At 37.6% G+C, this 14017-nt stretch overlaps 1 protein-coding gene across 8 annotated transcripts in view; it reads right to left on the bottom strand.

Moving 5' to 3' along the window:
• Nucleotides 1-14017, bottom strand: part of PHKB (phosphorylase kinase regulatory subunit beta) — a 236567-nt gene that overhangs the window by 115950 nt on the left and 106600 nt on the right. For all 8 annotated transcript variants that reach the window (XM_025269801.3, XM_025269800.3, XM_025269799.3 and 5 more), the window contains 2 exons: nt 3144-3239; nt 1798-1995 (listed from right to left, as the gene is read on the bottom strand). In XM_025269801.3, the coding sequence (XP_025125586.3) occupies nt 1798-1995; nt 3144-3239 (294 nt within the window). The remainder of the gene's footprint in view (nt 1-1797; nt 1996-3143; nt 3240-14017) is intronic.

Below are 14017 nucleotides of genomic sequence, written 5' to 3'. Positions count from 1 at the left end.
ATTAAAAATTTCATGAACAATTATATTAGAACAATGATATTAATTAGAACACTTGCATCATAGGAAAGTTTCTTGTAATAAAAAAACTGGACTGATTTTATAAGTACTTACTTCTTTAAAAAAAAAATTTCTCAGAATTCTTATTATTCAAAAACTCATTCATTTATTAATCCATCACACAGTAGTCATTCATTCAGTAATATTTACTTAGTACTTAGTAATGCCAGGCATCACTAAACAGAGGGCTATGGATATAAAAAGATAGAAAATCTGCCCTCGTGGAGAAATAAGCATGTAAATAAAACAAGTGCAGCACATTACAAAATGTCTATGTACGGTATATATCAAGAGTCAAGAGCATGAAGCATCTGAGCCTGCCCAGGGTGTCAGGAAAGGGTTTATAGGAAAGGAAATGCTTCAGTTAATGCTTGATGAGTTTCTCTGGGGAGATGAGCTACAGGAACTCCACAAAGAAAAAAGAGCAGTACAAGCTAGAGATGCATTAAAGGACAATGTTTGTTAAAGAAACTAACAGCAATTCTGTATTCCTGGAACAAACAAAGAAAAAGTAATGAAAGCTGAAGTCCAACTAGGACTAGCTCAACTAGTCCACAACTAGAACACACCACGCTCTTTAGAAGTGACAACAAAGACAGAGGCAACAGGAGGCAGGTAGGGAGGGGTTTGGAGTTTTTTTTTTTCTTTTTAATGATTTTCAACCCACCCCATGAAAGCATAGTCTTCAGCAATGTGAATGGATGCTTACTTTTCTGGGAGGTTTTATAATCTTCTGGGAAGCTTAAAAACAGCTAGAATAAATGCAGATGTAGGGTATGTATGCATGCTCAGTCATGTCAGTCGTGTCTGACTCTTTGCTACCCCATGGACTGTAGCCCGACAGGTTCCCCTGTCCTGGGATTTCCCAAACAAGAATGCTGGAGTGGGTTGCCATTTCCTTCTCCTGGGGATCTTTCCAACCCAGGGATCAAACCTGCATCTCCCGTGTCTCCTGCATTGCAGACGGATTCTTTATCATTGGGGAAGCCTCACTTTGGTGGGGGTGGAGGAAAAAAAGGAAAGTGATTTACTCTGAGATATTTGAGACTTGAGGCTACACTCATGCAATAGAATCTCCCGTCTTGAAATATCTTCATTCTTCGAGAACTTTTCCATGTTCTCAATGGAAAATGATGGACGAGGGATCAGAGGACATTTTGACAAGTATTTAAGAACGGACTCCCCAAGGGTCTTTTACTGAAGTAGCAGGCAGTGACTACTGTATATGTATTTGAAATATAAAATCTTTAAAACTAAATGTTTAGAGGAGTGTATTTTAGAGGGAAGTGCATAAGCCAAATAGAAGGAGAGCATTTGCTTAACAGATTGAAAATTAGATCACAAATAGATATTTTCTATTATCGTAGACAAATGGTATAGTAGGCAGGCAAAATTTGAAAGAGCAAAAGAAAAATTACTCACTCAATGAATCAGCATGGCCCAGTATGAGCAAATGGGCCTTCACACTAATGTTTATCAAGAGTTTACTACGTGCCAAGCACAGTTCTAAATACTTTTATATACATTCATTGATTTAATTCTTACAAAATCTCAATAATATAGGTACTAACATTATTTTTACCAATGAACAATATTATATTCAGAGAGGTTAATTAACTTGCCCAAGGTCAGACAGCTACTGAGTGGCAGAGCCATAATTCAAAGCCAAGAAGTCTATCTCCTGAAACAGTGTTTTTTGATCATTCTGTTATGCTATCTGATATGGAATATTTTTGATACCTTAATTTCAGCTGGTTTGTAGTAGCGTCTATTGGGATCTTCCAATGATGTTCTATATCCATCTCTCAAGAAACGCTTAAATCCATATTTTCCTTTTAATTTTCTAATCACTTTATCAAGCGTCTGGCTAAAGAGAACTTCATCATCCAAGGCAAACGCAGGATAACTGATGCAGGGGAGCAGGGCAGCATCTGTGTTCTAGGGGTAAGAAGAAAAAGAAGGGAATATAAGTGCCTATAGTGATATGATCAGCACAGACCAAGAACCACAGAGATGAAAAGCCACTAAGGTTATCTAACTGACAGTGAGACTGCTGTGCTTCAAGGGACAGACAGGTGTTTATACGGCATGGTTTAGTGAACCTTACAAAGGAGATAAAACTTCATGCAGTTATAAGAAGTATTTTCAACGTTCAACACTGGACTCAAATTTTAGTATGTTACATCACTGTATAAAAATGTTCACCAATAATTAATCATTACAACTAGTTTGTCATAACAATTTGTTCATAATAGTGAAAACCAGAAAACAATCTAAATGTCCAATAATTGGCTGAGTAAAGTAGCAGCCAATAAAATTTATATTATAGAAATGGTTACTGACACAGAAACTTGTCCATTCAAAGAAACAGGTTATCAAGCATTATGAACAATATTCCTCCAGTTTTGTAAAATAAAAGTATTATATGTGTATATAAAAATACATACAAACCCAAATGTATCACCCTAAAATTATAATTGAACAGTGGAAAATGAATGGATATATTCTTATTATTTGCTTGTTTGTAAACTCTATTTGTCTATCATAATCTTGTATTACTTCTATAAAATAGTTATCTTAAAATAACTAAATTATTCCATTTGGGGTGTTTTCAAGAATAGAGCCATGAATAATCCCTACAAAAATTGGCAATCAGGTACTATATAGGCATATAAGAGTTTATCAGATAAAGAAAAAGGTGAGTAGAATGAGAGAAAAGAAATAAGGAAAGCAATTCTATTCAAAAGAAATTTAACTTATGAAAAATATCTTTTTACATTTCTAATATATAATAACCATGACCAAAAAAAAATTCATTTTGGCATAATGTTACTACTTTCTCAAAAAGAAAAAATACATATATAGTTCTCTACAGCTCTACAAAAACTGAAGGAACAAAGCAGCTTTCTCCTCAGCTCTGCTCACTTCCTGAACATGACCTCCACAAGCCAGAGGAGTGAGTGGTAACACTCTCTCTTCTTGGCTCTTCTACCAACCTCTAACACTTTGGAGCACTTTCTTGGATAAAGAAAAAAACTACACAACAATCATAAACAACGGTTCATATTATTATAAAAATATCTCACATGAGATCTTGATTCTCTGGGTAACAACGAGCACAAAGTTTGCCTGTTGCGATTGTGGGCATCGAGATCCACAAATATAACTGACCAAGAACAGCCCTGGAATGAGAGAGAAAAAAATTTTCCTATATTAACATAAAAGAACTTGTAGACAACTGGGCAATCTGACTGAACTAAATTTCATATTTATAAATCAATGTTACCTTAATTTACAAAAATAATAAAATTAAAAATACAAAGACAAGCAAAGAAAAGTTTACAAAAATATTAACACTGGTTGCATTTGAGAGTGGCATTACAGAAGATTAATTTTTTAAATACCGTCAAGTATTTCTCAGATTTCTTGCAATAATATACTACTTTTATAATTATAAAAAATAAATGTTATTTTTATATTTTCCCCATCCTGTCAGTTTTCTTATAAACCAAAATCTATTTATCACCAGATAATTAATAAAGGATATTTATTTTAATAAAAATAAAAAATAGTTTAGCTAACACTTCTAACAAGGAATTAAGAACTAATTTGGGTTCACAAAATCTGAATTGTACAGACCTAATAAAGAATGATCAAACTAAATGAATTTAGATATCTAGAATTTCTGATATAAAAACTACTTGATTAAAATATGAAGACAGAAGAATCTCAAATAATAATGGACATAATACTTGCCGTTATTCACTATGTGTAAGGCAATGTGTTTTGTGTTTCACATGGATTATCTCGTTTAATCTCCTTATGTGGACATTAGTGTCCCCATTTTACTGAAAATTATGCTAAATCTTAGTATAACAGAAACAAGGGTTCAAAATTAAGTCTCTGACACAGAAGGCTTCATCTTAAGTTCTACGTTAGGTAATTTCCCACACTAAAAATTATCTTTCAAGTAAGAACCAAAAACTTGAATAAAAAAAACCAAGTGAACATAAGAACCAAAGCTTTAATTAAAAAAACCAAGTGTAAACAAATATAGTAACTGGTCTCCTAACCAAGTTGAAAAAAATTTACTCTTTAGCCATTAGTGCTTTCCATCTTCAATAGTACAGCGGTTAAATAAACATGGCTTTGTCATTTTATTAAGAACCTAGATATTTTGAAAACACAGAGAATGAAATTGGAACACAGAGACTGCTTCCATTATAAGAGAATACTCAGAAAAAAACATGAGAAGAGGAAGAACACTATCACAAATTTTATGTTGCTTCATTACCTTGCTCACCAATTTCAAAGATGCATTTGCCGTGAAGATAAAATACACTGACTGAAATAAAAATCTAGTAGTACTAGCCCCTAGAACCAAATATCACACTCACTCTGTGTATGAATATGGGTTAACAGGAAAAATGTACACAGTATTAGCTCACAAACCAAAACGATTTCTCGATCCTAATATTATTTCTTAAATTTCTCTTAACTCTGACAATAAATGAACAAGGAATCAATGAGGCTGTCTCTCAACCAGATCAATGCTAAACTGTCTTTCTATTATTTGCAAGTCCCTACTTTTCATCCCTACTGTCAAAATTGAGTCCAGCAAACCTTCATGAAGTAGCTGCCACTGCCAGAGTAATGTGCCCTCTGCTTTGAGGGCACGAGACAGAACGTGACCTCTGATACCAAGGAGCTGACCCAGGTGACATACAGCCGTAAATCAGATGAATATCAAACAAAACAGTGCTGCACATGGCAATACATGACTAAGTACCAGGTGAGTGAACAAACGCTAAAGTTTACAGCAGAAAACAACATAGCAAGCTTGGGGTACTTTATGCAAAAGGTGAGGACCAGAACCAGGATCTGAATTTGGGGGCCAGAGGGAGCAAGTAGAGCAGTTAGAACAAAAGTGTAGAGAAATAAATGTGTATGAGACGTTGGGAGTCAAATGAATATACAAAAGAATGGGATTTATTTATCCTTAGGCTGATAATTAAAGTTAATTCCATGTCAAATCAGTCTACCTTGAATTGAACTTTTTTAAAGATGCAATCTAAGTAGGATAATTTATAAGTAAGGAAGTGAAATGGCAAATTTGGCAATTCTTGTCATTTGATTCATATAAACAGCCAATTTCTATTCTCTCTCTCTTTAGTTGCTAAGTTGTGTCTGACTCTTGCAACCCCATGGATTGTAGCCTGCCAGGCTCCTCTGTCCATGGAATTCTCCAGGCAACAATACTGGAGTGGGTTGCCATTTCCTTTTCCAGGGTTCTATTTTCTAGTCAGGAATAAATCGTTTATCTAGATTCACCAAAGTACTTGTTCAGATCTCTTCATCTGCCAGCCTCTAAGAAATGTGTGCAAAAGGAAGAATAATCCATAATGCAACCATATTTTTACACTAAGATCAAAGGCTATTAAACGATATTATTTGATTGTCATCTTAAAAACTGCACCACAGCTTTTAGGTATATGGCCTGGATTTACAGAAGAATAAAATTCACCTAAAAAACCACGAGCATCTATTTCTATTCAGAAACAAATTTTTAAAAAACTCACCAAGGAGGTCTACATATGGAATCAATTATCACCTACTTTAAATTATCAGACACATTAATTTTAGGCCTACAAATTTCAAAGGAAGCTAGGTATGTCGGTATTGCTTTGAACACTCCACATAATATGAGCAGCCTTTTTAATCATCACCTCTGAGATTCTGACCTCAGCTCAATTTGTCAGTCTCTTGATCTTTCCAGTTAAACACAGGAATATGAAAGGATGCTTATATATATAAAAACTCCAGAGTATCTGATTAACTTGGAATATTTTATTTTCATCTTTCACTTCCTGAAATTAAAACTCTGCTGTAATATCCTGACTCTATTTAAAGACCATAGTTTAAGACTGACAGTTTAAACTTTACTTCAAAACTGAGTTTCTCTAATTGTTTTCTACTATACACATTACACAATGATTCAACCTGACTTGAGTTGCAGTGGTTCCAGTGTACTAAACCATCTATTCAGGTCTCCATGACCACAACAAACACTTCTGAGATGGTACCTATGATCAAGGTGGCATCTAAACTAAAACAGGCTGGGACCTGGGACCTATGCTGCAGTCATGGCACCTGGACAAAAATCTCCTCAAGCAACAAAATACAAAAAAACTGTAAGAGACTAAAAATAACTGTGCACAAACAACTGGGGTAAATTCTGGACAAAAGATACAAAGAAACCAAGGAACCCAACTGCTACTTCTGAAGAGCCTGGAGCAAGATTAGGGCACTGAATGCATGCTCCCTGCAGACACCACCACCAAAAGGGTGGGTAAACCACCTAAAGTCACCCCTCAGGCCTGATCCCTGGACACACCTCTAATGTAACCACATATAAAGAACCAGTTTGACACAGCGAGTGAGCAAGGGAACATGTTACTTGTTCTTGCTCCTCCCTGCTGCAGTAGGGAACCCAAAAAAGCCTTGCCTGAATTTCTTGTCTGGTTTATGATCAATTCCTATTGATTAAGAAGGCCAAGAAACCTGGCAGGTAACATGACCATAAGATGATCCCTTTATTTTCAATTGAAAGTGAAATGATTTAAAGTACTGCCCAGGCCTTTTTTCCCATCATTAACCATTTCTCTGAACCTGACTTAATGTGCATACTATCCTCAAAGATAAACCAAGATGAAACTGATCAGTATATGTACCATACATGACCTTTTCTATTCTCCTGGAAATAAAACCACATCACCATGATCAGGAAACTTTCTTATCTAGTTCAGCATTATAGGCTGTCCTATAGCTCTTTGGCACAGCCTAGAGACATATTCTGCAGAAATGACTTTTACTGATGGAAACTGCCCCTCTCTACTATGGCTGTGGTGGAAGTGGGCCTGTAAATAGTCAACTTTTACTTACTGGCCAAACAATAGATTCCAGCAGCCCCTCTCACCGGAGGAAATCCTACTCACATATTCTTAAAGGAATTTTCAGGCTATAGAGGGAGATGAACCTGAGTGTTAATTCTTAGGGTTTTAGAAGAACAGAGCTGAGACTCAGACTCAAGAATCACAAAAATGTTGCTGATGTCTGTGACATCCGCTAAGTATAAATTATGATTTATTTAAGTACTGTCAAATATCTATATATCACTATATCCATTTATATATCACTACATATATGGTCAAATACGAATAAATTTCTAAATGTTTAGTTCAGTTCAGTTGATCAGTGTGTCCAACTTTTTGCAACCCTGTGGCCTGCAGCATGCCAGGTTTCCCTGTTCATCACCAACTCTCAGAGACTGCTCAAACTCATGTCCATCAAGTTGGTGATGCCATCCAACCATCTCATCTTATGTCATCCCCTTCTCATCCTGCCTTCAATCTTTCCCAACATCAGGGTCTTTACAAATGAGTCAGTTCTTCGCATCAGGTAGCCAATGTATTAGAGTTTCAGCTTCAACATCAGTCCTTCCAATGCATATTCAGGACTGATTTCCTTTAGGGTTGACTGGTTTGATCTCCTTGCAGTCCAAGGGACTCTCAAGAGTCTTCTCCAACACCACAGTTCAAAAGCATCAATTCTTCGGTGCTCAGCTATTTTTATGGTCCAACTCTCACATCCATACATGACTACTGGAAAAACCATAGCTTTGACTAGACAGACTTTTGTTGGCAAAGTGATGTCTCTGCTTTTCAATATGCTGTCTAGGTTGGTTATAGCTTTTCTTCCAAGGAGCAAGCGTCCTTAATTTCATGGCTGCAGTCACAATCTGCAGTGATTTTTGAGCCCCCAAAATAAAGTCTGTCACTGTTTCCACTGTTTCCCCATCTATTTGCCATGAAGTGATGGGACTAGATGCCATGATCTTAGTTTTTTGAGTGCTCAGTTGTAAGCCAACTTTTTCACTCTCCTTTTCCACTTTCAGCAAGAGGCCTCTGTTATAAACTTACTAGAAAAATTAAATTGATCAAATTTTATTGTCTCCCAAACAAAAATATGTTTTGAAAATAGTTTCAGAGTAAAGATTTAAATGATGAGTCCTTTTTCTTTAAACTAAGGCAAATCTGAAAATTTTTTTTTAATTATTTTTTAATTGAAGGGTAATTGCCTTACTGAATTTTGTTGTTTTCTGTCAAACATCAACAGGAATCAGCTACAGGTATACATATGTCCCCTCCCTCTTGAACCTCCATCCCATCTCCCTCGCCATCCCATACCTCTATGCTGATACAGAGCTGCTGTTTGAGTTCCCTGAGTCATACAGCAAATTCCCATTGGCTATCTATTTAACATAGACCAATGTAAGTTTCCATGTTACTGTCTCTATGAAAAGAAGGAAGGAAGTGTAGAAACACATAATAACGAAAGTTAAAGGCATATTCCACCCAACAATTCCCAAAAATAAAAATTAATTTTTGTCTTCACTCAAACACCAAAGCACACAAAGGGCAAGAATTCATGAAGTAGATACCTCCTTCAGAAGATCAATAATTAACAAGAAAATGGTGTGGTAAAAAGGTAGAAGTTTCCATTTATAAAATAAATAAATCCTAGGGATGTAATGTGAACTAAATGGACTGGAATGGGCAAACTGAATTCAGATGACCATTATATCTAACTACTCTGGGCAAGAATCCCTTAGAAAAAAAGGAGTAGCCCTAACAGTTAACAAAAGGGACCTGATTGCAGTACTTGAGTGCAATCTCAAAAACGACAGAATGATCTCTGTTTCCAAGGCAAACCATTCAGTATCACAGTAATCCAAGTCTATGCCCCAGCCACTAATGCCTAAGAAGCTGAAGTTGAATGGTTCTGTGATGACCTAAAGACCTTCTAGAATTAACACCAAAAAATATGTTCTTTTCATCACAGGGAATTGGAATGCAAAAGTAGGAGGTCAACAGATAAGTGGAGTAACAAGGAAGTTTGGCTTTGGAGTACAAAATGAAGCAGGGTGAAGGCTAACAGAGTTTAGCCAAGAGAAAGCACTGGTCATACCAGAAACCCTCTTCCAACATCACAAGAGGCGACTCTATACCTGGACATCACTACATGGTGAATAGCAAAATCAGATTGACTATATTCTTTATGGGCTTCCCTGGTGGCTCAGAGGATAAAGTGTCTACCTGCAATGCAGGTGATCCAGGTTCGATCCCTGGGTTGGGAAGATCCCCTGGAGAAGGCAATGGCAACCCACTCCAGTATTCTTGCCTGGAGAATCCCATCAACAGAGGAGCCTGGTGGGCTACAGTCCATGGAGTCACAAAGAGTCGGATATGACTAAGCAACTTCACTTTCTTTCTTTCTATATTCTTTGTAGTCAAAGATGGAGATGCTCTATACAGTCAGCAAAAATAAGACTGGGTGCTGACTGTGGCTCAGATCACAAACTCCTTATTGCAAAATTCAGGCTTAAATTGAAGAAAGTGGGGAAAACCACTAGGCCATTCAGGTATGACCGAAATGAAATCCCTTACGATTACACAATGGAAATGACAAACAGTTTTTAGGGATTAGATCTAATAGAGTACCTGAAGAACTATGGATGGAGGTTCCTAACATTGTACAGGAGGCGGAGATCAAACCATCCACAAGAAAAAGAAATGCAAAAAGGCAAAATGGTTGTTGAGGAGGCCTTACAAATAGCTGAGGAAAGAAGAAAAGTGAAGGGCAAATGAGAAAAGGAAAGATATACCCATCTGAATGCAGAGTTCCAAAGAATACCAAGGAGAGATATGAAAGCCTTCCAAAGTGATCAATGCAAAGAAATAGAGGAAAACACCAGAATGGGAAAGAGCAGAGATTTCATCAAGAAAATTAGAGATACCAAGGGAACATTTCATGCCAATATGGGGACAATAAAAGACAGAAATGGTATGGACCTAACAAAAGCAAAAGATTTTAAGGAGAGCTGGAAAGAACACACAGAAGAACTATAAGAAAAAGATCTTAATGACCCAGATAACCAGGATGGTGTGATCACTCACCTAGAGCCAGACATTCTGGAGTTCAAAATCAACAGGGTTTTAGGAAGCATCACTATGAACAAAGCTAGTGCAGGTGATGAGATTCCAGCTGAGCTATTTCAAATCCTAAAGGATGATGCTATGGAAGTCCTGCACTCAATATGCCAGCATATTTGGAAAACTCAGCAGAAGCCACAGGACTGGAAAAGGTCAGTTTTCATTCCAATCCCAAAGAAAGTTCAAACTACTGCACAACTGCACTCATCTCACACGCTAGCAAAGTAATGCTCAAAGTCTGAAAATTCTCCAAGCTAGGCCTCAACAGTACATGAACTGAGAACTTTAAGATATACAAACTGGATTTAGAAAAGGCAAAGGAACTAGGGATCAAATTGTTAACATCTGCTGGATCATAGAAAAAGCAAGAGAATTCCAGATAAACATCTACTTATGCTTCATTAAATATGCCAAATCCTTTAACTGTGTGGATCACAATAAACTGTGGAAAATTCTGAAAGAGATGGGAATACCAGACCACCTGACCTGCCTCTTGAGAAATCTGTATGCAGGTCAGGAAAGCAACAGTTAGAACTGGACATGGAACAACAGACTAGTTCCAAATAGGGAAAGGAGTACGTCAAGGCTGTATATTGTCACCCTGCTTATTTAACTTATATGCAGAGTACATCATGAGAAATGCTGGGCTGGAAGAAGCACAAGCTGGAATCAAGATTGCTGGGAGAAATATCAATAACCTCAGATATGCAGATAACACCACCCTTATGGCAGAAAGTGAAGAGGAACTAAAAAGGCTCTTGGTGAAAATGAAAGAGGAGAGTGAAAATGTTGGCTTAAAGCTCAACATTCAGAAAACAAAGATTATGGCATCTGGTCCCATCACTTCATGGCAAACAGATGGGGAAACGGTGGAAACAGTGGCAGACTTTATTTTTTGGGGCTCCAAAATCACTGCAGATGGTGACTGCAGCCATGAAATTAAAAGACGCTTACTCCTTGGAAGGAAAGTTATGACCAACCTAGATGCCATATTCAAAAGCAGAGACATTACTTTGCCAACAAAGGTCCATGTAGTCAAGGCTATGGTTTTTCCAGTGGTCATGTATGGATGTGAGAGTTGGACTATGAAGAAAGCTGAGTGCCGAAGAACTGATGCTTTTGAACTGTGGTGTTGGAGAAGACTCTTGAGAGTCCCTTGGACTGCAAGGAGATCCAACCAGTCCATTCTAAAGGAGATCAGTCCTGGGATTTCTTTGGAAGGAATGATGCTGAAGCTGAAACTCCAGTACTTTGGCCACCTCATGCGAAGAGTTGACTCATTGGAAAAGACTCTGATGCTGGAAGGGATTGGGGGCAAGAGGAGAAGGGGGCGACAGAGGATGAGATGGCTGGATGGCATCACCAACTTGATGGACGTGAGTTTGAGTGAACTCTGGGAGTTGGTGATGGACATGGAGGTCTGGTGTGGTACAATTCATGGGGTCGCAAAGAGTCAGAGACGACTAAGCGACTGAACTGAACTCAACTGAACAGTTTAAGGTTAATTATGATATTAGTTGGACACTTCCTCTGCCCTCCCATTTAAAAAAAATTTATTTCTAATTGAAGGATAATTGCTTTACAATATTGTGTTGGTTTCTGCCATACACTAACATCAGCCACAGGCATGCATATGTCCTCTCCCTCTTGAGACTCCCTCCCACCTCCACCACATAAGACACCTCTAGGTTGTCACAGAGCACCAGTTTGAGCTCCCTAAGTCATACAAGAAATTCCCACTGGCTATCTATTTATTGTTCAGTAGCTCAGTAGTGTCTGATTCTTTGCGACTGCATGGACTGCAGCACGTCAGGCTTCCCTGTCCTTCACTATCTCTGGGAGTTTGCTCAAACTCACATCTATTGAATCAGTGATGCCATCCAATCATCTCATCCTGTCATCACCTTCTCCTCCTGCCTTCAATCTTTCCCAGCATCAGAATCTGTTTCAATAAGCTAGCTCTTCACATCAGGTGGCCAAATATTAGAGCTTCATCTCTAGCATCAGTCCTTCCAATGAATATTCAGGGTTAATTTCCTTTGGGATTGACAGGTTTGATCTCCATGTGGTCCAAGGGACTCTCAAGAGTCTTCTCTAGCATCACAGTTCAAAAGCATCAGTTCTTCAGTGCTCAGCCTTCTTTATGGTCCAACTCTCACATCCATACATGACTACTGGAAAAACTATAGCTCTGACTATATGGACCTATGTCAGCAAAGTGATGTCTCTGCTTTTTAATATGCTGTCTAGGTTGGTCATAGCTTTTCTTCCAAGGAGCAAGCATCTTCTAATTTCAGGGCTGCAGTCACCATCTGCAGTGATTTTGGAGCCCCAAAAAATAAAGTCTGACACTGTTTCTATTGTTTCTCCGTCTATTTCCCATGAAGTGATGGGACCAGACGCCATGATCTTAGTTTTGAGAATGTTGTTGTTTTTTTGTTTTTTTAGAATGTTGAGTTTTAAGCCAGATTTTTCACTGTCCCCTTTCACCTTCATCAAGAGGTTCTTTAGTTCCTTTCTGCTTTCTGCCATTAGGCCGGAATCATCTGCACATCTGAGGTTACTGATCTATTTTACGTATGGTAGTTTATATACTTCCATGCTCCTCTCTCCATTTGTCTCACCCTCTCCTTCACAAGTCTGTTCTCCATATCTGCATCTCCACTACTGCCCCACAAATAGGTTCATCAGTACCATCTTTCTAGATTCCATATATATGTGTTAATATACGGTATTAGTTTTTCTGATTCTGATTTACTTCACTTTGTATAATAGGTTCCAGGTTCATCCACCTCATTAGAATGGACTCAAATGTGTTCCTTTTTACGGTTGAGTAATACTCCATTGTATATATGTACCACAGCTTTTTTATCCATCCATCTGTCAATTGACATCTAGGTTGTTTCTGGCTATTGTAAATATTGTTGCAGTGAACACTGGGGTACACGTGTCATTTTCAGTATGGTTTTCTCAGGGTATATGTCCAGTAGCAGGACTGTTGTGTCATATGGTAGCTTTATCCCTAGTTTTTTAAGGACTCTCCATATTGTTCTCCACAGTTACTGTATCAATTTACATTTCCATGAACAGTGCAAGAAGGTTCACTTTGCTCCACACCCTCTCCAGCATCCATTGTTGATAAATTTTTTGATGACGGCCATTCTGAGGTGTGAGGTAATATCTCACTGCAGTTTTGACTTGCATTTCTCTAATAATGAGTGATATTGAGCATATTTTTATGTATTTATTGGTCTTCTCCTTTCCTTCTTTGGAGAAATGTCTGTTTAGGCCATTTGCCCAACTTTTGATTGGGCGGTTTGTTTTTCTGGTATTGAGTTGTAAGAGCTGCTTTTATATTTTGGAAATGCTTTGTCAGTTGTTTAATTTGCAATTATTTTCTCCCTTCCTGAGCATTGTCTCTTCACTTTGTTTATATGCTTCCTTTACTATGCAAAAGCTTTTAAGTTTAATTAGGTCCCATGGTTTATTTTTATTTCCATAACTGTAGGTGGTGGGTCATAGAGGATCTTGCTGAGATTTATGTCATGGAGTGTTCTGCCTATGTTTTCCTCTAAGAGTTTTATAGTTTCTGGTCTTACATTTAGCCCTTTAATCCATTATGAGTTTATCTTTGTGTATGGTTTTAGGGAGTGTTCTAATTTCATTCTTTTACATGCACCTGTCCAGTTTTCCTGGCACCACTTATTGAAGAGAGTATCTTTGCTTCATTGCATTTTCTTGCCTCCTCTGTCTAATATAAAGTGTCTGTAGGTGCATAGGTTTATCTCTGGGCTTTCTATCTTGTTCCATTGGTCTATATTTTTGCTTTTTTTTTCTTGACAGTATCATACTGTCTTGATGATTGCAGCTTTGTAGTATAGTCTGAAGTAAAGAAGGTTGGTTCCTTC

The sequence above is a fragment of the Bubalus bubalis genome, chromosome 18, assembly GCF_019923935.1.
Source record: "Bubalus bubalis isolate 160015118507 breed Murrah chromosome 18, NDDB_SH_1, whole genome shotgun sequence".
Taxonomy (NCBI): Eukaryota; Metazoa; Chordata; class Mammalia; order Artiodactyla; family Bovidae; genus Bubalus; species Bubalus bubalis.
The sequence above is the reverse complement of the archived record's forward strand: the minus strand, read 5'-3'. Positions and strand labels throughout refer to the sequence as shown.